Genomic DNA, 22,303 nt, shown 5'->3' with positions numbered 1-22,303 from the left:
AGCATGGCGAAAGTTTAAGCTCCACGTGGATTTAATGTTTTCGGGTCCTTTCAAGAAGAGGGAGGAAGACATGAAATGCAGCTACCTACTCCTTTGGGTCGGAGATAAAGGCCGGGACATTTATAACACATGGACGCTCACAAATGACGAGAGAAAGGTACTGAAATCGTACTATGATCGTTTTGAAGCATACGTCATACCGAAGACAAATGTGATTTTCGCTCGTTACAAATTCCACGAAAAAGTGCAAGGAATTAATGAGCCGTTTGAACAGTTTGTGACAGATTTGCGACTGCTTGTAAAAGACTCTAATTACGCCAACAGTGACGAGATGGTACGAGACCGTGTTGTTTTTGGGATTCAGTCACCAAGAGTGAGAGAGAAGCTACTAAACGTCGGGTCCGACTTAACGTTGGATAAAGCAATAGACATTGCCAGGTCTCATGAAATGGCACTGACGCAGCTTAAAACGATAGCTGACGGTAACAGTGGCCCACGGGAGCAGACCGTTCATGCAGTCAGTCGGCAGTTTTCAAAGGGCACCGCTTGGAAAGCGCGCCATGACAAGTCAAAGGGAAACGCGGATTACGTCTCCAGGACAGAGGGAGACAGAGAGCGCCCTAAAACGTGTGGATACTGCGGGAACAGGGCTCATGGATTCAAGGACAGCTGCCCAGCTAAAGGCAAGCAGTGCAAAATATGCAACAAGTGGAACCATTTTGCAAAGGTATGTCGGTCGGGTCGGAAAGAAAAAGGAGTGCACACAGTGAGTGAAAATGAGCCAGACAAAGAGGATTTGTTTATTGATGCAGTGACACAAGGAAATAACATCCATAACAAAGAACAGGCTTTTGCAGATGTGCAAGTTGGTCCAAGCAAAACAACAGTTAGCTTTAAGCTAGACACTGGGGCCTCAGCTAACGTAATTCCCACACAAGTGTTCAGAAAACTGAAAACTCAGTATGTACTGGAGCCCACAGCTCGCCCGCTCTATGGATATGGCGGTGAGCCACTCATTGTCAGAGGCAAGTGCAACATGAAGTGCCAGTACAAAGACACTCAGTTAATGCTGAAAGTCCATATTGTTGACACACAAGCACCCCCAGTGCTAGGATTACAAGCATGCCTAGACTTTGGGCTAATTAAGCTCATACTGTCAATATCTGGCACATCTGAGGTTTCAATCCTGGATGAGTATGCAGATGTTTTCACAGGGATAGGACTATTCCCTGGTGAGTGCACTATCCACCTCAAACCCGACACAACACCTGTGGTTCACCCACCGAGGCGTGTTCCCCTTGCTCTGCGTGACCGCCTCAAACAGGAGCTACAGAACATGGAAAAGAATCAGATCATCGTGAAAGTCACTGAACCAACTGAATGGGTCAATTCAATGGTGGCAGCAGAAAAGCCACGCACAGGCAAGTTGAGAGTGTGTCTCGACCCTAAAGATCTAAACCAGGCTATCAAAAGACCGCACTACCCTTTGCCTACCCTCGACGACATCACGGCAAAGTTGGCAGGAGCCCGCTACTTCAGTGTTATGGATGCTAGGTCAGGATATTGGGCGATAAAGCTCGCAGATGAGTCGTCCAAGCTGACCACCTTCAACACTGTATTCGGACGGTACCGGTTCCTCCGGCTACCTTTTGGACTGATATCTGCACAAGACGAGTTTCAAAGGAAAGTTGATGAGACTTATGAGGGTCTACAGGGAGTCACGGCGATAGTCGACGATGTCCTCATATATGGCAAGAGCAAGGAGGAACATGATAAAAACCTCCATGCCATGCTGCAGCGCTCCAGAGAGCGAGGAGTCAAGCTCAACCCGCAGAAGAGTAAAATCTGTTCCACTGAGGTTAGCTACTTTGGGCACCGTATCACAGAAGACGGACTCAAGCCCGATCCAGACATGAACGCGCCCATGCGCCACCTGTTGAAAGAGTCCAGTGAATTTGTATGGGACGCACAGCATGATGAAGCGTTCAAGAACATGAAAGAGCTAATCACAAGAGAGCCAGGTCCAGTCCTAGCATATTATGACCCCAGCAAAGAGCTCAGGCTACAAGTCGACGCCTCTAAATATGGACTAGGTGCTGTCCTACTGCAAGAAGGAAAGCCCATCGGCTACGCATCCAAATCATTGTCTGACTGTGAAGTGAACTATGCTCAGATTGAAAAAGAACTATACGCCATTTTGTTCGGATGCAAGCGTTTCCACCAGTACGTTTATGGACGTCACACCATTGTGGAAAGTGACCACAAGCCACTTGAGTCCATTATGAGAAAACCACTCGCAGCAGCGCCTCCAAGGCTACAAAGGATGATACTCCAACTACAGAGGTATGATTTCACCATCATACACAGACCAGGCAAAGACATTCCTGTCGCAGACACCCTCTCCAGGAAGTCACTGTCTGACCAAGACGACAGCCTCAGAGAAGGCATGGACATGCAGGTGCACACAGTGTACAGCAATCTGCCCGTCAGCGACACAAAGTTGAAAGAGATCAGAGCAGAGACTGAGAAAGACACACAGCTCATGACACTGAGAGGCCATTTACACCTGGCATTAACATGCGTTTTCTGCCATCAGATTGCAATCCGATTGTATTTTATCACTTGAAAGTACAGGTGTAAACACCCCCAAAACGCATTGAAGAAGGATTGCAATCTGATCGGCCAAACCACCTCCGGAGGTGGTCAGGGACGCATTATGACAACATTTAACACAAGTGTAAATGCAATGCGTCCTCTCAAAACGCATTCAGCAACTAGTACCATACGGAAATACATAATCTTCGGAAGTCGGTGACGGCGCGCACACCTGTCCTGAACGCAATTCCCTGGCAGCACCGCACCGGTGTGTGCCCTCATCTCGGAGGTTTTGCCACGGCTGTAACCACCTGTGTTGCGTTCAGGTAACATCCTAAATTACAATATTATACAATTGAGAGCATAATTTCTCTTTTATATCAACACTTCTCCTTTGGAAAAGGAGTGGAAAATGAAAGGAAAATGAGGGAGAAAGGGTTCGAACCCTTTCCCCCTCATTTTCCTTTCATATAAAAGATAAATTATGCTCTCAATTGTATAACATTGTAATTTAGGATGTTACCTGAACGCAACACAGGTGGTTACAGCCAATGACATGCACGGAAAACGTATGTAGGCTATGTGTGTGTGTCACGGACCCAGTGTCTCCCAGCTCCATGGGAGAAGAACCTACAGAGAAAACTGCTATATCGACACGTCTGAAAAACTACCTCATGAGAGCGCAAAAGCTTTTTGCAATATTTGGGAGGTTTTTCGAAATTTACGTGTTTGCATTACCCGATTTTTATTGCGATATTTAGTAATGGAAACACGGCTTACAGACAGGCCAAGGACAAGAACAAGAAAAGTGGCAGGGGCAGAGCAACGTGTCCTTTTCATAAAGAAATAGATGCAGTGCTGCGTGATCGGCCATCGTTTTGTCCAGGTGAAGGGGACATTCACTGCGCATTTGAGCTTAACAATAACCTCTATTTCCCTGTGCATGTATGCAAACATGCATGCACACGTTCAGGGAGCGCGCGCGTGATGACGTTCGAGCTGGAGAGCAATCGGATTGCAATCTGTTCACCCAAAACGCATGTTAGTGCCAGGTGTAAATGGAATCAGGCTGAAGTGATAAAATACAATCTGATTGCAATCTGATGGCAGAAAACGCATGTTAATGCCAGGTGTAAATGGCCTCTGAGAGAGACCATCAGAGAAGGATGGCCTGAGAAGAGGAGAATGTGCCCTCATAGCATATCAGAATATTGGAACCACCGGGATGAACTTTCACTGATGAATGACATCATATTCAAGGGAGAGAAAATCATCATCCCCACCTCACTGCGTAAAGAGATGTTGTCCCGAATACATGCAGGCCACATGGGCATTGAAAAGTGCAAGCAGAGAGCCCGTGACATCCTTTTCTGGCCTGGGATGAACAAGCAGATTGAGGAGATAGTTGGAACATGCCCCACCTGTCTCAAACACAGGCCTTCCAACACTAAAGAGCCCATGATAAGCCACAAGATCCCTGACAGGCCATGGCAAACAGTCGCTACGGATCTGTTCACCTGGAACAATGAAAACTACATAGTCACAGTAGACTATTACAGCAGGTACTTTGAGCTGGACAGGCTGCACAGCACAACAGCCTCCGCCGTGATCAACAAACTGAAAGCTACCTTCGCCAGACACGGCATACCGGAAACTGTGATATCGGACAATGGCCCTCAGTATAAGTGTAAAGAGTTTGAAACCTTTGCCAGCACATGGGAGTTTACACACACAAGCAGCAGTCCGCACTATCCACAGAGTAATGGCCTCGCTGAGAAAGCTGTCCAGACTGCCAAGTCACTCATGGAAAAGGCCAAAGCTGATCAGAGAGACCCCTATCTGAGTCTCCTTGAGTATCGCAACACCCCTGTTGACAGCTTCAGATCACCAGCCCAGCTGCTTATGAGCCGTCGCTTACGCTCCATCCTTCCCAACACCCACCAGCAGCTGCAGCCCAAGGTGGTCAGCCACAGAGATGTCCACACCAGGAGAGTCCACCGACAGCAACATCAGAAAAGATACTACGACAGAACAGCCAGGCCGATGACATCACTGCATGCAGGACAAAGCATCCGACTCCAGGAGCATGGCTACTGGAAACCGGCAGGCATCATCCAACCAGCTGATACTGACAGATCATATCACATACATACAACGGAAGGACAAGACTACAGACGAAACAGACGTCACCTCCTGGACACAAACGAAACACACAGTGCCCGTGCTGATGAAAACACAGATGACAACAACACTCAGCATACACCACAGAGCACTACACAGCCAACAAGTGAGACTGTACCTCCCACTGTCCCTTACCAGACAAGATCCAGACGGGAAGTCAAGTCTAGAGTTGTTCTGGACTTGTAAAAAAAAAAAAAAAAAAAAAAAAAATCAGTAAAATGTAAAAGAAAAAGAAAAAAAACGAATGACTGTTATTAATGATGCTATTGTGGTACACTGATAAGTGTGTTTATATCTTTACTATATATAAGCTAAGTTACAGCTGAAAAGAAAAGAAAAGCTAAACGGTAACTATAACTAAAACAGAGCATTTGTACTCGTATGGTTATGCAGGATGTTTAAGATAATTAGTTATATCACACTGCTATAAGGACTACACAATTTTCTTTTAAAAGAAGGGGGATGTAATATTCACACAGAATATCGACTGATATAGTTTGTATCATTTATGCTATCCAGAATATTGATTTTATAATACAGTCTATGGTTAGACCTAGGACATGTAATGGATACTCTATTGACCCCTAGTGGATGTAATCATAACTGATTGTGATAGGTTCACATGATGTGTAGGGCGTGTCTTGAATAGACAGTCAAGCCAGTGTGAAGTTCGCCTTCCTGTAATGCAGTCACCTACATGCTCGCTCCGCTAAGATAAAATAAAAAAGTTTAACTAGCACGTCGTCGTCTGGGACTCCTTTGCACACACAGTGCGAAACAAGACAATAAATTATCATTAGTTCTAGTGACTTCAAATTCATGTTTTGTTCTCATATTCTACTATTGTCTTCATTTGTTGATTTCTATTTTATTTGTTTCGATTATTTCGATTATTTCTTATGTTTAGATTATTATCATAGATTATGCATGTACATGTACTTTGCACGCCCACTGGCAAAAAGGGGGTGTGGCCAATTGCAAAAAGGCACCTACATTTCAAATGGATTCACGTAACATCACAAAACTCTGTAGAAAGGTTGGTGGAGGTATGCATTCTACAGAGCGCCCTCTAGTGTTTATATGTTTTCCTTTGTTTTTATACTGTATGTATTTATAATTTCATATTGTACATACTTTTCATTCATGTTTCTTGGCCTGGTTATGTTCTAGTGGTAGAACAGGTCAGTCTGTCATCTGTTGCAGACATTTCTACACATTTTACCAGGCTGGTTTTCATCATCTATATGTGTTGATCCAAACTCACATTCACATGAGTGATGACTTGTTTGACTCAGGAGAGGCTTTCCGGTTGATTGACCGTGTCATTTAAGCCCCCCCCCCTTTCCTAATTGACTGTTTCTCGTTATATCTATTGATCCCAAAGTTTATAACTATGATGACCTCAGTATGTAGGATTTCACTCATAAATGTATCTTAACACTGTGTGGAAAAAATGTGAGAGCTAATAATGATGTGATGAGACCAAGGAGGCATTGTTTTAAGTAACCAATAAGCTGTTTTAGGCTTTGATATTTGGTTTCATAGGGACAAATAGTTTCCAGCTTATCACACATGAAATGCTTGTTGTGTTTGCAATTGTCAGTTGTGTTATATTTAATTCCACTCACTGTAGCTTATATTTTATTTAGTTTTATATATCTTGAAATTATTTGTTGCTCAATTGATCCAAATCTACAGAGATAATTTAAATGTATCTAATTTTATTGTTATCTTATTGTTATTCTTAGTGAATGAAATAATTGTCTTTTTCTACTCAAATATCAATGAGCTTGTATTTTTCTCTTTCCAGTATTCCATCATATTTTTACTACTAACTTGATTTCATGAATACAATCTCATTGAACCATATTCCATGAGGTAGGCTTATGGGGTAACAGTTCTCTTACCTTGTGTCTGAAGGTCCAGGTTCATTACTGAAGCGTGGAGGTTTGTCTTTAGACCAGTCACTCTTCATAGACAGACAGCTGGGTACTGGAGACTCTGCTCTCTGCCTGTGGTACTGACCTCTGTAAATCAAAAGAAAAGGCAACATGTTTTCAGAGGTGATCAAACACAACGACTCTGGTTTTTGGGATAATTGATGTGAAGTTGTAATTCTATAATTAGTTTGTGTGCACACATTATGAATTAGGAGGAACGAAAAACTAAATATTTAGGGAATAAAATGTCTTCTGTGTGCATGAATCGAGCCAAACTGACGGCAGGTCTGACCTACATGCAGGAAGTGAAATATACTGTATATCTTGTCCTCCATAAAACGTGTTTTTCTTCCCTATGGTCACTCCTTGTCTCTGTAGTTTTCAATGCAATCGTGTAGGTTATCAAATAACATTTCCTCATTACAGTATAACAGTCCTCTTACCTTGTGTCTGAAGGTCCAGGTTCATTACTGAAGTGTGGAGGTGTGTCTTTAGACCAGTCACTCTTCATAGACAGACAGCTGGGTACTGGAGACTCTGCTCTCTGCCTGTGGTCCTGACCTCTGGAAACACAAATGTTTGATACATAAATTATCATTAGTTCTAGTGACTTTAAATTCATGTTTTCTTCTCATATTCTACTATTGTCTTCATTTGTTGATTTCTATTTTATTTGTTTCGATTATTTCAATTATTTCTTATGTTTAGATTATTATCATAGATTATGCATGTACATGTACTTTGCACACCCACTGGCAAAAAGGGGGTTTGGCCAATCGCAAAAAGGCACCTACATTTCAAATGGATTCACGTAACATCACAAAACTCTGTAGAAAGGTTGGCGGAGGTATGCATTCTACAGAGTGCCCTCTAGTGTTGATATGTTTTCCTTTGTTTTTATACTGTATGTATTTATAATTTCATATTGTACATACTTTTCATTCATGTTTCTTGGCCTTGTTATGTTCTAGTTGTAGAACAGGTCAGTCTGTCATCTGTTGCAGACATTTCTACACATTTTACCAAGCTGGTTTTCATCATCTGTATGTGTGGATCCAAACTCACATTCACATGAGTGATGACTTGTTTGACTCAGGAGAGGCTTTCCGGTTGATTGGCCGTGTATACTGTATATCTGTATACATCTGTATACAGATGTATACAGATGTATACATCACAGATGTATCTGTATACATCTGTATATAACTGTATACTGTATATCTTGTCCTCCATAAAACGTGTTTTTTCTCCCTATGGTCACTCTTTGTCTCTGTAGTTTTCAGTGAAATCGTGTGGGTTATCAAATAACATTTCCTCATTACAGTATAACAGTCCTCTTACCTTGTGTCTGAAGGTCCAGGTTCATTACTGAAGCGTGGAGGTTTGTCTTTAGACCAGTCACTCTTCATAGACAGACAGCTGGGTACTGGAGACTCTGCTCTCTGCCTGTGGTACTGACCTCTGTAAATCAAAAGAAAAGGCAAGATGTTTTCAGAGGTGATCAAACACAACGACTCTGCTTTTTGGGATAATTGATGTGAAGTTTTAATTGTATAATTAGTTTGTGTGCACACATTATGAATTTGGAGGAATGAAAAACAAAAAATTGAGGGAATAAAATGTCTTCTGTGTGCATGAATCGAGCCAAACTGATGGCAGGTCTGACCCACATCCAGGAAGTGAAATATACTGTATATCTTGTCCTCCATAAAACGTGTTTTTTCTCCCTATGGTCACTCCTTGTCTCTGTAGTTTTCAGTGCAATCGTGTAGGTTATCAAATAACATTTCCTCATTACAGTATAACAGTCCTCTTACCTTGTGTCTGAAGGTCCAGGTTCATTACTGAAGCGTGGAGGTTTGTCTTTAGACCAGTCACTCTTCATAGACAGACAGCTGGATACTGGAGACTCTGCTCTCTGCCTGTGGTACTGACCTCTGTAAATCAAAAGAAAAGGCAACATGTTTTCAGAGGTGATCAAACACAACGACTCTGCTTTTTGGGATAATTGATGTGAAGTTTTAATTGTATAATTAGTTTGTGTGCACACATTATGAATTTGGACGAATGAAAAACAAAAAATTGAGGGAATAAAATGTCTTCTGTGTGCATGAATCGAGCCAAACTGATGGCAGGTCTGACCCACATCCAGGAAGTGAAATATACTGTATATCTTGTCCTCCATAAAACGTGTTTTTTCTCCCTATGGTCACTCTTTGTCTCTGTAGTTTTCAGTGAAATCGTGTGGGTTATCAAATAACATTTCCTCATTACAGTATAACAGTCCTCTTACCTTGTGTCTGAAGGTCCAGGTTCATTACTGAAGCGTGGAGGTTTGTCTTTAGACCAGTCACTCTTCATAGACAGACAGCTGGGTACTGGAGACTCTGCTCTCTGCCTGTGGTACTGACCTCTGTAAATCAAAAGAAAAGGCAACATGTTTTCAGAGGTGATCAAACACAACGACTCTGCTTTTTGGGATAATTGATGTGAAGTTTTAATTGTATAATTAGTTTGTGTGCACACATTATGAATTTGGAGGAATGAAAAACAAAAAATTGAGGGAATAAAATGTCTTCTGTGTGCATGAATCGAGCCAAACTGATGGCAGGTCTGACCCACATCCAGGAAGTGAAATATACTGTATATCTTGTCCTCCATAAAACGTGTTTTTTCTCCCTATGGTCACTCTTTGTCTCTGTAGTTTTCAGTGCAATCGTGTGGGTTATCAAATAACATTTCCTCATTACAGTATAACAGTCCTCTTACCTTGTGTCTGAAGGTCCAGGTTCATTACTGAAGCGTGGAGGTTTGTCTTTAGACCAGTCACTCTTCATAGACAGACAGCTGGGTACTGGAGACTCTGCTCTGCCATCTTCTTCCTCCTCCTCCTTCCACATGTTCTGGACTTTGTGATCTTGTATCTGTGAATGGTGCTATACAAATAAGCTTTAGTTATTTTCTCACTTGTACACTTCAGTCAGTCTCAGAGGTAAACCAGTTATACTGGGGGGGGGGGGGGGGGGGGTAAACGGTTATATTTAGGCAATTAAAAAAACGTTTTTTTATGCGACTCACGGTTTAGAAACGCTGGGAATCGAACTCCGGCAAACGTCTGGCCACCAACCCCCACCGCACCGCTCTTACTGTCCACCGTGCTATTTCAATGCGACACACACACACACACACACACACACACACACACACACACACACACACACACACACACACACACACACACACACACACACACACACACACACACACACACACACACACACACACACACACACACACACACACACACACACAATTTTATTCTAGCTTCATTCATTATTGTTTTTTTTATCAACACTTGTCTTCAATGAGAATTGCATTTTCAAGCAGATCCTCAGCTGGCTGTAGTGTGTCGGGTGGATACTGTCAGTCAGGTGGTGAAATCTGTAGAACAGGTGCATCAGCGCCCCTCAGTGGTCACCCACGGTAGTCACAGTTTTCAGTGAAACTGCTGGTTTATGAGAACTCCGCCTCCGCCCTCAGTCAGAGATGACAGGCGGATGACACAACACACACGGACCAGTCAGACTCTGTAGGCAAGTCGACGCATGTACAGTAGTAGCGTCCTCTGTAGGCCTAATATAATATGAAGCAGATTAGTTTCCCACCCCGCTCTGAAGTCCTGATCTGCCTGCAGAAAGTCAACAAGCCGTTTATCTCTTTATGAGGAGTCATGTGACTGAAAGACGCTCATCTCGCAGAGTCTCAGACACACAGATGGAATAAAAGTGGGTTAATTTCGGTTTATTAAACTGCGTCATGTCGGGCTTCTGTGAGCTTTATGTACATATAGTCACACATAGGCTATATATATATCTCCTTCACAGATCTCGCATTCAGGCATTAATACCACTTTGGAACTCATTTAAATTAGCAGTAGCCTACAATGCATATGTAAGTTGTCCTGCTTTATCTGTCATTTATAATATATTATCTGTATTGTTCCATTTCTATTTCTGTATACTGTCATCCTGGGCACCTCTAGTGGATGCCCAGGCCCATTTTGTGGGAGATGTGTGGTCAGACTTGGTTCTGTCCACATAAAAGTCTGGAGTATAGCCAATATACCATAACTGTGCTAATTTCACTTTTGATCACAATGTATAAACTGTATTTGTATGTAACTTTCTTCATCCAAGCTTTTCCTGTCACATGACCGAATTGACCCACTTGACTGCGTCATGTGACTGTTCCATGCATGTATTTAAGATGGCGTCTTCCTATGTCACACTGTCTGAGGAAGGGCATGCTGCCCGAAACGTAACCCACCGGTGTCAAATAAAACACACCTAACTGGAGCCTTTGCAGTGTGCAAACTTTATTTATTTTTTCAATTTTTTTCTGGGCTTCTGTGAAGTACACACATCAACTTCCCTCTTTGTTTTACTGACGTCATTATCTCACTGTTACATCTCTTCTATGAGCGTTGAGAGAGAGGAAAATAGGCAGGTGAACGCAGGAGAACTTAAGACCGAGGCTTTTACAATAAACAACAGGGACATAAACTCAGTGGAAAAAGGTGACAGATACCAGCCTGGGCAGAGACACAAAAAAACACTCAAATCATTAACTTAACACAAGTGCGAGAAGGTGACTTTTTACCTCACCTAAATGTACCTAAAGGTGACTAGTTTCATCCCTGAATAAAATAATGATAGGAATAATAATGTAATAACACTCACCCTGCTTCTCCCTCCTGCTGCTCTGCTGTCTCAATGTAAAATGGAGTCGGTCTGATTCGTTCTCTGAACTGACACGTTTTACTTTCACTTTCAACAGTTTGCTCCGCCTCAGCCTGTAGCAGTTTGATATATGGTGCAAAATAAATACAACTCTCCCAAGAAACAATTGACAACAATAGCCTAGGCTAAACTGAGTTTTTTCAATTGTGCCTTCAAAGAAGTTCCTATATTTTATTTTTTACATGTGTGTTGGAATAAGACCGGAATAAGGCGGTGCTATGGAGGGTGGATCGTGCCTAAATCAAATACAATACACACATTGAAATACTATGCACACATTGAAATACAATACACATATTGGAAATACAATACACATATTGGAAATACAATACATATATTGAAAATACAATACACATCTGAAGAATACTGTAACGTTTCTGGTATTCGTCCAGGAACCGGAGACTTATAGTTGATACAGGCTTTTATTCTTGGCTCATTCTCATAGCTCCCAGCGGTAGCTACGCTGCTAGCTCCACACACGACCAGCCAGCTCTCTCACATATCCAGACTGACCTCACCACGAGACAGGAAGTGCCACTTACACACCGTTCCCCCCAGGAACAACCCCCACACATCAGTTCCTAGCTAAACACTGAAACACCACATTACATGTAAAACCCCGGGTCGCTACATACTCCTCTCCCAACAAAAAGCCAGCTCCCACGCTGGCACCCACAACCCACACATATCCCCCTGTACCAAAACACACCAACACTTTTTCCTCAACATCTTTTTTTCCCGTCACCACATCAAATTCTATTCCCCACAACATTTCAATTCCCCAACAATTAGTCCCTTCTTTTTTCAACACACCACTTAATCTTCGTTCCACCACCACCATCATTTAGCTACTTCACATCACCCATATTTTCAATTAACATTCGACTCCGTCACATTTACATTTTCAACCATACCCCAACATTTACCTTATTCCTTTTTTCTTTACACATTAATTTAAACCACCATTTCCATCCCCCCTTTCAAAGCTTCTGTCCCACCTGAAGCACTCTAGTCCCTCTCAACCCCCAGTGGGGTTAGTCCTCTCCAGGGTGACTCTTTTCGGTCCCCCCCCCCTGTGCCCCACAGTCATCACACGCCCTGCAGTATCTCTGCACATCCTCCTTATGCTTGCCCCAGTAGTAAACTCTACGAATGCGGCTGAGTGTCTCTTCAGGCCCAAAATGACTGGATCCAGGGCCCTCGTGTGCCGCCCTCAGTGCCAATTCTCGCAGGCAACTAGGTACAAGCCACTGGAACCCCGCGCTTCCGTGCCCCTTTCTCTTCAAAATCCCCTCATCCAGACGCAGGTCCGAAAACATGTTCCACAGTCCCTTCGTGGCACCGGAACACTTGTGAATCTCCTCCACAGGGGCCCGGCGTCCGGCCGCTACCCCCGCAAACACCGGACCGATATCCGCGTCCTCCTCCTGTCTGCGTATCCACTCACGACAGGGACATCCCAGATGACCCTGTCGTCGTCCTCCAGCTCTTGCACTCGCTCGTCCTCCCGTCCCGCTCCCCCAGGGGGCGGCGTGTTCAGGACAGCAGTGGGAACACAACCGGCCTCGATCTCCACCTCGGCAACCGTGGGGGGTGTGGAGCAGCTAGGCTGGGCCGGCTCCTCCGGCACTAACCCCTCTCGCTCCCCTGGAAACATGAGCGCCGCTCTCCCGACTGTAACAGCGTTGCAGATGATGTCTCTCTCTTCCCTCTGGTTGTTCAACACGATCCCCGCTCTCCTGATGGTCTCGTCGCTGATGATGATGTCCTCTACCGTGGGGAGTGCAGAGCAGCTATGCTCCTCCGGCATTAGCAACACCCGTCCATCTGGACACACAGCCCACACTCTCCTGACCTGAATAACCGGCTCTGCACTGCTCCGCTGCTCCGCTGCCTGTTGCTCAGGCTGCTCCACTGCTCCGCTGTTCCTCTGCCTGTTGCTCCGGCTGTGTGTCTCCTCCATTCCCCAAAGTCTCAGTGCACTCTGGCTAAGTGCTCAGGCGAACGGCAAGTCCAACAGAGTCTCACCTGCCCGCCGCCTGCACGTCTCTCTTCTCCCACTGTCCTCCGGTCCCCGACAGCCTCTCGACATTCCCTGGCTAGGTGTCCAAACGCTCCGCACAGGCGCGTCGATTTGGGTAGGGTTGGTGGGGTCCTGACCCTACCAACATTTCAGGGTGTCCAATTGTCCCTACCAACTTTTAAGCAACCTTATTTGCATTATCTTTGGAGTGCAGTTATATAGGTCATTTAGATTGTTGTCACAAATAGGCAGGTAAGTTTCGATCCCCAATAGATCACAGAGGCGAGTAAGGTTTAACACAACACTTTATTACAAAAACACGATACAGTCTAAAATCAGTCTGAGAGGCAAGGACTACTAGTTGACAGGCTCGTCGAAGCTGGGGTGGGCAATGAGATAATTTAACACTGCAGGGAGCTAAGAGCAAACAGGAAAGGAACCAAAACCAAATCAAAATAGTCTACTATAATGTAGGGGAGAAATCATTTAGCACTGCAAACTGTTAAGGGCACACTATAATGAGCAGAATTACTCAGTAGGCTACCACAAGGTAGATGAAGGTCATTTAGCACTGCAAACATTTAAGGTCACACTGTAATGAATCACTCAATAGGCTACCACAAGGTAGATAAAGATAATTTAGCACTGCAAACATTTAAGGGCACACTGTTACGTACGCCGGATCACTCCGTAGATCAAACCAATTAGCACTGCAACGTCCAAGGGGCACACTGTCAAAGTTACAAATAATGATACTCAAAATCCCACACAGGTGTAGCTATAGGTCTGAATAGGAATGGCCTTCCTCATACACTCTTCCACCACCGCCTCCACACATCCACAAGTCAATGTCAAAAATAACTAACCTCTCTCCCAGACCTACGTAATATAATAAAATACCAATGGTAATAGCAATATCAATTAAAATAAGTAATTGCAATGATAAGCTAAAAAAGGGACAATTACTATTTGCGTCCCCCCAGTGTCTGGCCGCCTGAACTCCGCCCCTGGAGGAGAAGCCGTCGAAGCACTCCGTGCCTGCCGGGGTGTCACACGGCCGATGGAGGCAGACAGCAGAGTGTCCCGAATCCGGATGGGATGAGAGGAGATGGGGGGGGGAAGGCACCGCCAGTCAGTCAGGGCAGACAGGTAGACTGAGGAGGACAGAAACAGTGGCAATCAGTTGACAGCAATGTGTAAGAGCCAGACTCACTCATACGTATGTGGGCCAATGGAAGACCGTCCCTTTTCACGGGAATAGCGAGCGTTGTCTGGGTGACGGCCGGGCCGGCCGGGAGTCCGAAGTCTGGGCGATGGTCCGCGGTGTCCGTCTGGAATCCCTCAGCAGGCTACCGGTAACAGCCACACGGAGCAGAAGGCCAGGCGAAGATAGAGAGCGGTGGGTCTGTAGAGGTGGGTGGGCCAGAAGGCAATCGGTGGCGCGGTGAAGTAAAAGTCTGCAGCAGCCGTTCCTATACGTCTCGTCTCCCACAAGCTTCTGCCCGCCGCGAGGTCCAATCAGCCTCTTATCACCTCCGCCTCCTCAGGTAGCCCTGATTGCAGGATCAGATACACCTGGGGACAGAAGCACAGCAGGCAAAACACACCCATCCCCAGTGCAATTCATATTCGGACCCCAGTTCAATCTTCCCTCCCCAGAGTCACTGTCCCATTGCAGATTCCAATACAGTACAGTAATACAGTTCCAAAGTCACCCTTAAATGTCCCACTGTCGCCCCGCGACATTGTCTTCCCATATTTTGCAAGGATAGAATTGACCCGACCATTATTGAGTGAAATTAGTTTGCAATATGTTCAAAGTTACATTTACCCCTGTTTTTCACAACTGAATGGGCCAGTCCAGTTTTTTTCCCCACACACAACAGAACAAGCTAACCAAGCTACAACCAAACATGCGTTTTCAGCTCATAGAAACAGAAACTTGGTTTAGAGGGTTGAGTTTTAGGGGTTATCCTCACGTTTCGTTTCAGGCAAAATGAATCTTTGTCTTCAGACAAGATGTCCGCTTTGGCGCTTTTATGAGACTCGTTTTCGATGGCGCGCGCAGACATGCACTCACACGACCCTCTGCACGTGACATAGGACGTGCCCCGCCCCCTGCCCCTCCCTCACTGTCACATGTTTGGTCTCGCCGATCTTGCGAGAACGCAGCAGCCTCGCAAGCAGGTTAACGTTAGCGTCAGTAGCGGCCGGCCACTAGAGGGCACCAGGGCGCCGCCCCACCTGCTGTATCCACATCATTGACAGTAAATATCCACATGAAGAAGAGGGAAATAAAACGTTATATATTTTTTTTATGAGCGAGGTGAATATTAGATAGTGAGTATATCTAATACTGCAATAAATATGTAGATTCATAATTATCTACATGTGTACTGTTTTTGGGTCAATATATGGCCACGGACGGCGTCCGGGGACTTCCGGTTTACTTCCGGTAACTTAGCGTTGTTCACAACACGGAGTCAGAGCAGCTCAATATATATGTCGTGACTCGTGTTCAAGTTGTGTGAACTGTCACAAGTGAATTTAGTCAAAAGGACAGGCTGCTAGCGTGAGACAATGCTGCTCCATAGGGTCCCATTATAAACTGCCCTTTGTTTACCAACATATAACAGATGATCATGACTAGAAGGGGATCATGTCTATGTTCCCCGGGTTCTATGTTCCCCGGGTTCTATGTTCCCCGGGTTCTATATTCCACGTTTTTGCACATAGTGCAAGTAAAAACAGTAGGTACATAATGAAGTAGACAGGCAAACAAGTACTTTTAAAGTATGTAGTAAAATAAAGCAAACAGTGAAACACAATGGAATAGAAATAAGATAGAATAATAAAAATTGCAATTTGTCGGTAACGTGCAGTCAGGGCAAGTTTTCACCTTGTGTGCGTGTTTGTGTCATCAAGGCAGTGGTCCTGGAGACACCTACTTTTGTAGCAGGAACCACAGAAACTGTTTTGAGTACTTTGGCCAGGTTCTTTCTCTGTCTGTCTGTCTGTCTGTCTGTGGACAGATTCTGCGAACACAATCATCAAAGATGCAGTCACGAAACTTTACAGGTGTGTACATGACATCAAAATGAAGGCCGAGTTAGAAAATGGGTGTGATCCGAGTGTGATCCACATTCTGCATTTTGCCTGGAGGGGAGGAGAGGAGGGGAGGGGAGGGGAGAGGAGAGGACAGGGGAGGGGAGAGGAGGGGAGGGGAGAGGAGAGGAGAGGAGAGGAGGGGAGAGGAGAGGAGGGGAGGGGAGGGGAGAGGAGAGGAGAGGAGGGGAGAGGAAGGGAGGAGAGAGGAGAGGAGAGGAGAGGAGGGGAGAGGAGAGGAGAGGAGGGGAGAGGAGAGGAGAGGAGAGGAGAGGAGAGGAGAGGAGGGGAGGGGAGAGGAGAGGAGAGGAGGGGAGAGGAAGGGAGGAGAGAGGAGGGGAGAGCAGGTGTCTGCTGGGCACAGACACCCAGGCCGCCACCACCCAGGCCAAAAGCCACCCTGCTTGGCCCAGAGACCCAGGCCAGCCACCCCAACCTCCAGGCTGCCACCACCCAGGCCAAGTGCCCCTCCGCTGGGCAGACACCCAGGGTAGCCCCCCCACCACCACCCAACCCCCACCCGCCCTGCCCGGGTCCCACACCTCCGGCCGAGACCCCCTTCCAGAACCCCGCGCACCAGGCGGACCCGGTGCATGGCGCGACGCAGTAAACAAACTCATGTTTCCCTCGTCACCAGTCATGCTGGACATCAGTACAAGTGTGAGATCCCTCTCAATCAAATGTAACATAGCCTACGTAAATACAGTGTTGTGTAGCGGAAGCGATCATCAAGCTACTCGGACCACTTTAAAACAAATGTGTATTTCTGTTGCTGGTGTAAAACTTTGGAATTCTCAACAGAAGGACCTATAGGGTTGTACAAATATTTTTCAGTTTAAAAAAATGTATAAAGAGAGACAAATTAGAGATTATGCACTTGAAACTTAATTGGATGTTAGCTTTATTTGATTTAAGCTTGTATTTTTTTTTCTTTTATAGGTTATTTTTGTTTATGTTGTTGTAATCACGGTGTTGATGGTGTAGGTATCTGTAAATGACAGACCATTTAAGATTCTTTGTGTTCAAGTAAGGGGCAGATAAAAAAAATAAGAATTATATTCTTCTTTCTGCTCCTTTTCAGTCATGAAAAGCATTGATTTCAAACATGTATTGTGATGTATTGTGTAACCAAATGTATATTGTATAATTGTGCATTTTCATGACAGGAACAAATAAAAATGAATGAATGAATGAATCTTGCTCTATACTGATCAGAACGGGTGTTGTTCAAACTGAACATTTATTTCTTCAACATGCTGCAGCAGAAAGGGAGATAAACAGCGGACACTATTTTCGTAGTTAAGCTATGAAGTAGCCTACTCCCCCCCCCACCAGTAGTTTGAACACTGATAGAAATAAGCTGATGAAGGAGACTAGTCAGTCCCTGATAAAACTCTCCATTTTAAGTTGCTAATCTTATGTTGTTATCCTTGATGTCATTAATGTATTACATTAACACACTAATGTATTTTTACTACATATCTTGTATACTGTACATAACAGATGTAGGCCTATATTTGTTTTATGTTTTATATTTTGTGTAACCTAACAGCTGTATTCTGTACCCTGTTTTTACATTTGCCTTATAACATCTAGGGACAAACATTGCAAACTAGCTTAGGCTATAAATGTCAGGATATATAACAATGTAAATGCTCTATGTTTATGTATAGATATAAACTTTTCAATCAATCAATCAATCAATCACTGTAAGATTCCACTATGAAGAAGACATCAACCTCCAGTAGGTGGTGGTAATGCACAAAAAGCTGTTTGCCAACCACCATTAACCTCAAAAGAAGAAGAAGAAAAATACACAGCTTTGTTTTAACTCCCGTTGCCCAGTAGGGGCGCTATCTGTACTCTCTCTGACCCCTGACTCGGAATAACAACAACAGCTGGAAACCAACCAACAGCAGCAAAGCAGAGACAGCGTAGAGACCGCTAACGTTACTTTGCTTTACCAGTCACACTGTGGCTTTTCTACCACAGCATAACTCGATGCGAGTGAACAGCTGTGGACAGAATGGCGGCTGTGTAGCTTCTTCACCCAGAGAGAAGACATGAAGCTAGCAGACAGACAGGCGAGCTCAGCCTGAACACAGACCGCCTGGCCGCTGGGCAGCTAAAGCTAACAGCAACATAAACACCACAGCGCAGGCGCAGGAGTCCCGGTCACCACAGCGTCACCTGACTGGTAAACATCGCATCTAAACTTACTCATTAATGGTTTGCTAACGTTATAACATCGGAGTGAACAGTTAGCTACATGCTAAAGTAGCGCTGTCACAGAGCTGTTGTAGTGCAGCAAGTCATGTGACTCAGCTCCAGTCAGGCAGTGACGTCACCACTCATTGCGATAACGTTTGAGCCGGTGTCATGCCGAGTTTTGCATCCCCACCTTCCGGGAGCATATTGTAATGATTTATACGGAAACTTAACTGTTTAAACATGATATAATTGTCTGGGTAGACGGGATGTCCAAGCCAGGGGGTCTGTCCTGGCTCATGCAGACCGACTTTGATGCATTAGATCCGCGTGGAGGTGACTTTCATGCTTGGGGGCTCTCTTCTGGCTCATGGAAGCCGACTTTGGTGGTTAAAATCCGGGTACAGATGACCTCGAGACCCGGGGATCTCTCCTGGCTTTATGGAGAGGTGTGCAAATCTCGGCGATTTTTACCTGCCGACATTTGCATCCCTGTTTTTAAGTTAAAACAGCCCCAACATATGGTGGGGGTGCAAAACTCGGCATGACACCTGTCCTTTATTTTGGATGAACAATGGTGTAGTGGTGCCTGGAGAAGTTATACTCTTAATGTATGCCTCCATCTTTTTTAAACAGTAAACAGTGTTAAGACTGTACTTTTGCACAGTTCACCCAAAAAGGACCAGTAGTATTTGCAGATGGAACATTAACACACAAAAAATGAGCATATAAAATCATTATTTTCATCACTTCAACCAAAGCGGAGCATCAGTGGGCAGCCTGTCCGTCTATCTCAGCTTGTATCTGCAACCTGCATTGTTTCACTTTGTCCATAGGGTTGAGCAATTTATATCAATATTATATCAATATCGTCATATGAGATCAGATTAGGTTTAACAGGCTGCATTACAGGGAAGTGATCTGAACTTACCAGACTGTTCTAGCTGTTCTACTGGCCTTTTCCTATTTAGTCATTATATCCACATTACTGATGATTATTGATCAACAATCTCGTATCAATATTTTGTGAAAGCACCAATAGCGCTACAATATCTTAGTTTCCCCACGGGGATAAATAAAGGATAACTTAACTTATAACTTAAAATTGGCTAACTGGTGTCTGTCTGTGGTGGTGGTGGTGGTGGTCAGTTAGGATTTGTGACGGAAGTGATGTCACTTGAGCAATTGTGATGTCAACAACAGTGATGTCATCACTGATGTCACTCGAGCAATTGTGATGTCATTAGTGATGTCACTCGAGTAATTGCGATGTCATCGGGCTGAGGCTATATACAGTAAGTGGTGGGAGTATAAGTAGGAGGACAAGGGTGAGTTAAGGGGAAAAGGTAGTTTCTCCAGAGTCTCCACCTTAGGAATCAAGCTAGTTGTCTCAAAATCATTATCAAGGTATTTGGTCAGTTGTTATTTTGTCATTTTTTGTTCCATTTACATTTTTATTATTTGCACAGCTGTGTCTTTTGTTTAATAGGAGAGGAAAACCTGCACCATTTTTATTTATATGATCTATATATTTTAGATATTTTTTCATGTACATGTTGATATATTGTGCAGCTGTAAAACAGAGAAGGAAACCCTTTTATTTTGATCACGCTTGTTTTAATAATAGGGCTTTTCCCTCCACTGCAGCTGATCCTGAGTCTGTTAAACAGATATTAGGTCAAATCGTATCACTTTACATGCTGATCCTGAGTCTGTTAAACACATATTAGGTCAAATCGTATCACTTTACAGCTGATCCTGAGTCTGTTCAACACATATTAGGTCAAATCGTATCACTTTACATGCTGATCCTGAGTCTGTTCAACACATATTAGGTCAAATCGGATCACTTTACATGCTGATCCTGAGTCTGTTCAACACATATTAGGTCAAATCGGATCACTTTACAGCTGATCCTGAGTCTGTTCAACACATATTAGGTCAAATCGGATCACTTTACAGGTTATTACTCGAGTTGCAGCAAGATTCATTTCACTAGCATAGATTTCGGCATCGAGTATCCACTTCTAAATCTCCTCTGATGTGCAGGGCAAGGCGAGGGAAGGAATATATATATCTATTGTTGTTTGATTAACTGTAACTAAATATGAACTTATTTTGCTAAAGATGTTGTTTAGTTGATGTCAAAAGTGATGCCCATCTCCTAACTGGCAACGTTGTGATAAAGAGCTATATCTCAGAGCCATGTGGTGTGAAATGCCCAAGACCCTTCCAGGTCCTGATAATTAATCCCTGAAGTCAAGTAGACAGTCAGTCACAGTCAGTAGAAGTTAAATGATCTGCCTAAACCTAAAGAGTCTATTCTCAGATGTGTGCTGAAGCATCATGGGTAATATAGTCTCTATTCTCAGACGTGTGCTGAAGCATCATGGGTAATGTAGTCTCTATTCTCAGATGTGTGCTGAAGCATCATGGGTAATGTAGTCTCTATTCTCAGACGTGTGCTGAAGCATCATGGGTAATGTAGTCTCTATTCTCAGACGTGTGCTGAAGCATCATGGGTAATATAGTCTCTATTCTCAGACGTGTGCTGAAGCATCATGGGTAATGTAGTCTCTATTCTCAGACGTGTGCTGAAGCATCATGGGTAATGTAGTCTCTATTCTCAGACGTGTGCTGAAGCATCATGGGTAACCAGCTGGCAGGCATCGCCCTCTCTCAGATCCTCTCTGTGGACAGCTACTTCTCTGACATCCACGACCACGAGTACGACAAGAGCCTCGGCAGCACACGCTTCTTCAAGGTAGGGATGATGTCTCGTCCATGTCTCGCTTCAACCATCGACCATCTACCATCATCCAAAGTAGGGCTGTGAATCTTCACTGGCCTCACGATTCGATACGATTATCGATGCATCTCGATGCATCTCGATTCTCGATGCATCTTAAATCGATGCATCCCTTTTTTCCCCAATACATGATTTATTTTTTCTCACTTTATTTTTTCTCACTGTGTGGCTACTTTTAAAATAAAAGTGCATTTGGAATTGCATTGTATTATGATCCATAATTAAAATAAACAACTGCATGTACTTCCATTATATTTTATTTGATTATTATTATTATTATTATTATTATTATTATTATTATTATTATTATTATTATTATTTTTTTTTTTTATAATCGATTTTTGACATTTGTGAATCGATGCAGAATCGTGCAGGTCCGCATCGCGATGCATCTTATAATCGATTATTTTTGACACCCCTAATCCAAAGGGACAACATTGATATATCTAAGATACAGCTTGTAAATCCAGGGTGAAGACGCATAGATGTGCATGGCTTATATTCATAATTAAAGGCCATCAAAGGCTCTTTAAGTTGATTTTTTTTGCACTTAAACATGAGAAATGGTCACTTTATAGTGAACAACAGGAATTAAAATTTTTATTAAAAAGAATACGGTAGATTGTTTTTCATTTAAACGTCT

General features: G+C 43.9%; 3 protein-coding genes across 3 annotated transcripts in view; 1 reads left to right on the top strand and 2 right to left on the bottom strand.

Annotated features, from left to right (window-relative positions):
- Positions 1 to 22,303, bottom strand: part of LOC310799943 (NACHT, LRR and PYD domains-containing protein 12-like) — a gene marked incomplete at its 5' end in the record, with an annotated part of 149,267 nt that overhangs the window by 16,855 nt on the left and 110,109 nt on the right. The window lies entirely within an intron of this gene.
- LOC310800233 (uncharacterized protein) lies at positions 6,680 to 9,616 on the bottom strand (the record flags this gene model as incomplete). The annotated part of the gene is made up of 5 exons (XM_083662816.1): positions 6,680 to 6,803; positions 7,160 to 7,279; positions 8,058 to 8,177; positions 8,534 to 8,653; positions 9,486 to 9,616. The coding sequence occupies 5 exons, from the start codon at positions 9,614 to 9,616 to the stop codon at positions 6,680 to 6,682; spliced, it is 615 nt and encodes a 204-aa protein (XP_083518942.1).
- Positions 21,499 to 22,303, top strand: part of LOC310800232 (phosphoinositide 3-kinase regulatory subunit 4-like) — a gene marked incomplete at both ends in the record, with an annotated part of 36,435 nt that continues 35,630 nt past the window's right edge. The window contains one exon of the mRNA XM_083662815.1: positions 21,499 to 21,615. Within this exon, the coding sequence (XP_083518941.1) occupies positions 21,499 to 21,615 (117 nt within the window). The remainder of the gene's footprint in view (positions 21,616 to 22,303) is intronic.

This window comes from Poromitra crassiceps (assembly GCF_964638095.1).
Source record: "Poromitra crassiceps genome assembly, chromosome: 29".
NCBI classification, from domain to species: domain Eukaryota; kingdom Metazoa; phylum Chordata; class Actinopteri; order Beryciformes; family Melamphaidae; genus Poromitra; species Poromitra crassiceps.
Note: the sequence above shows the minus strand (reverse complement) of the source record. Positions and strands in the feature narration are given on the sequence as shown.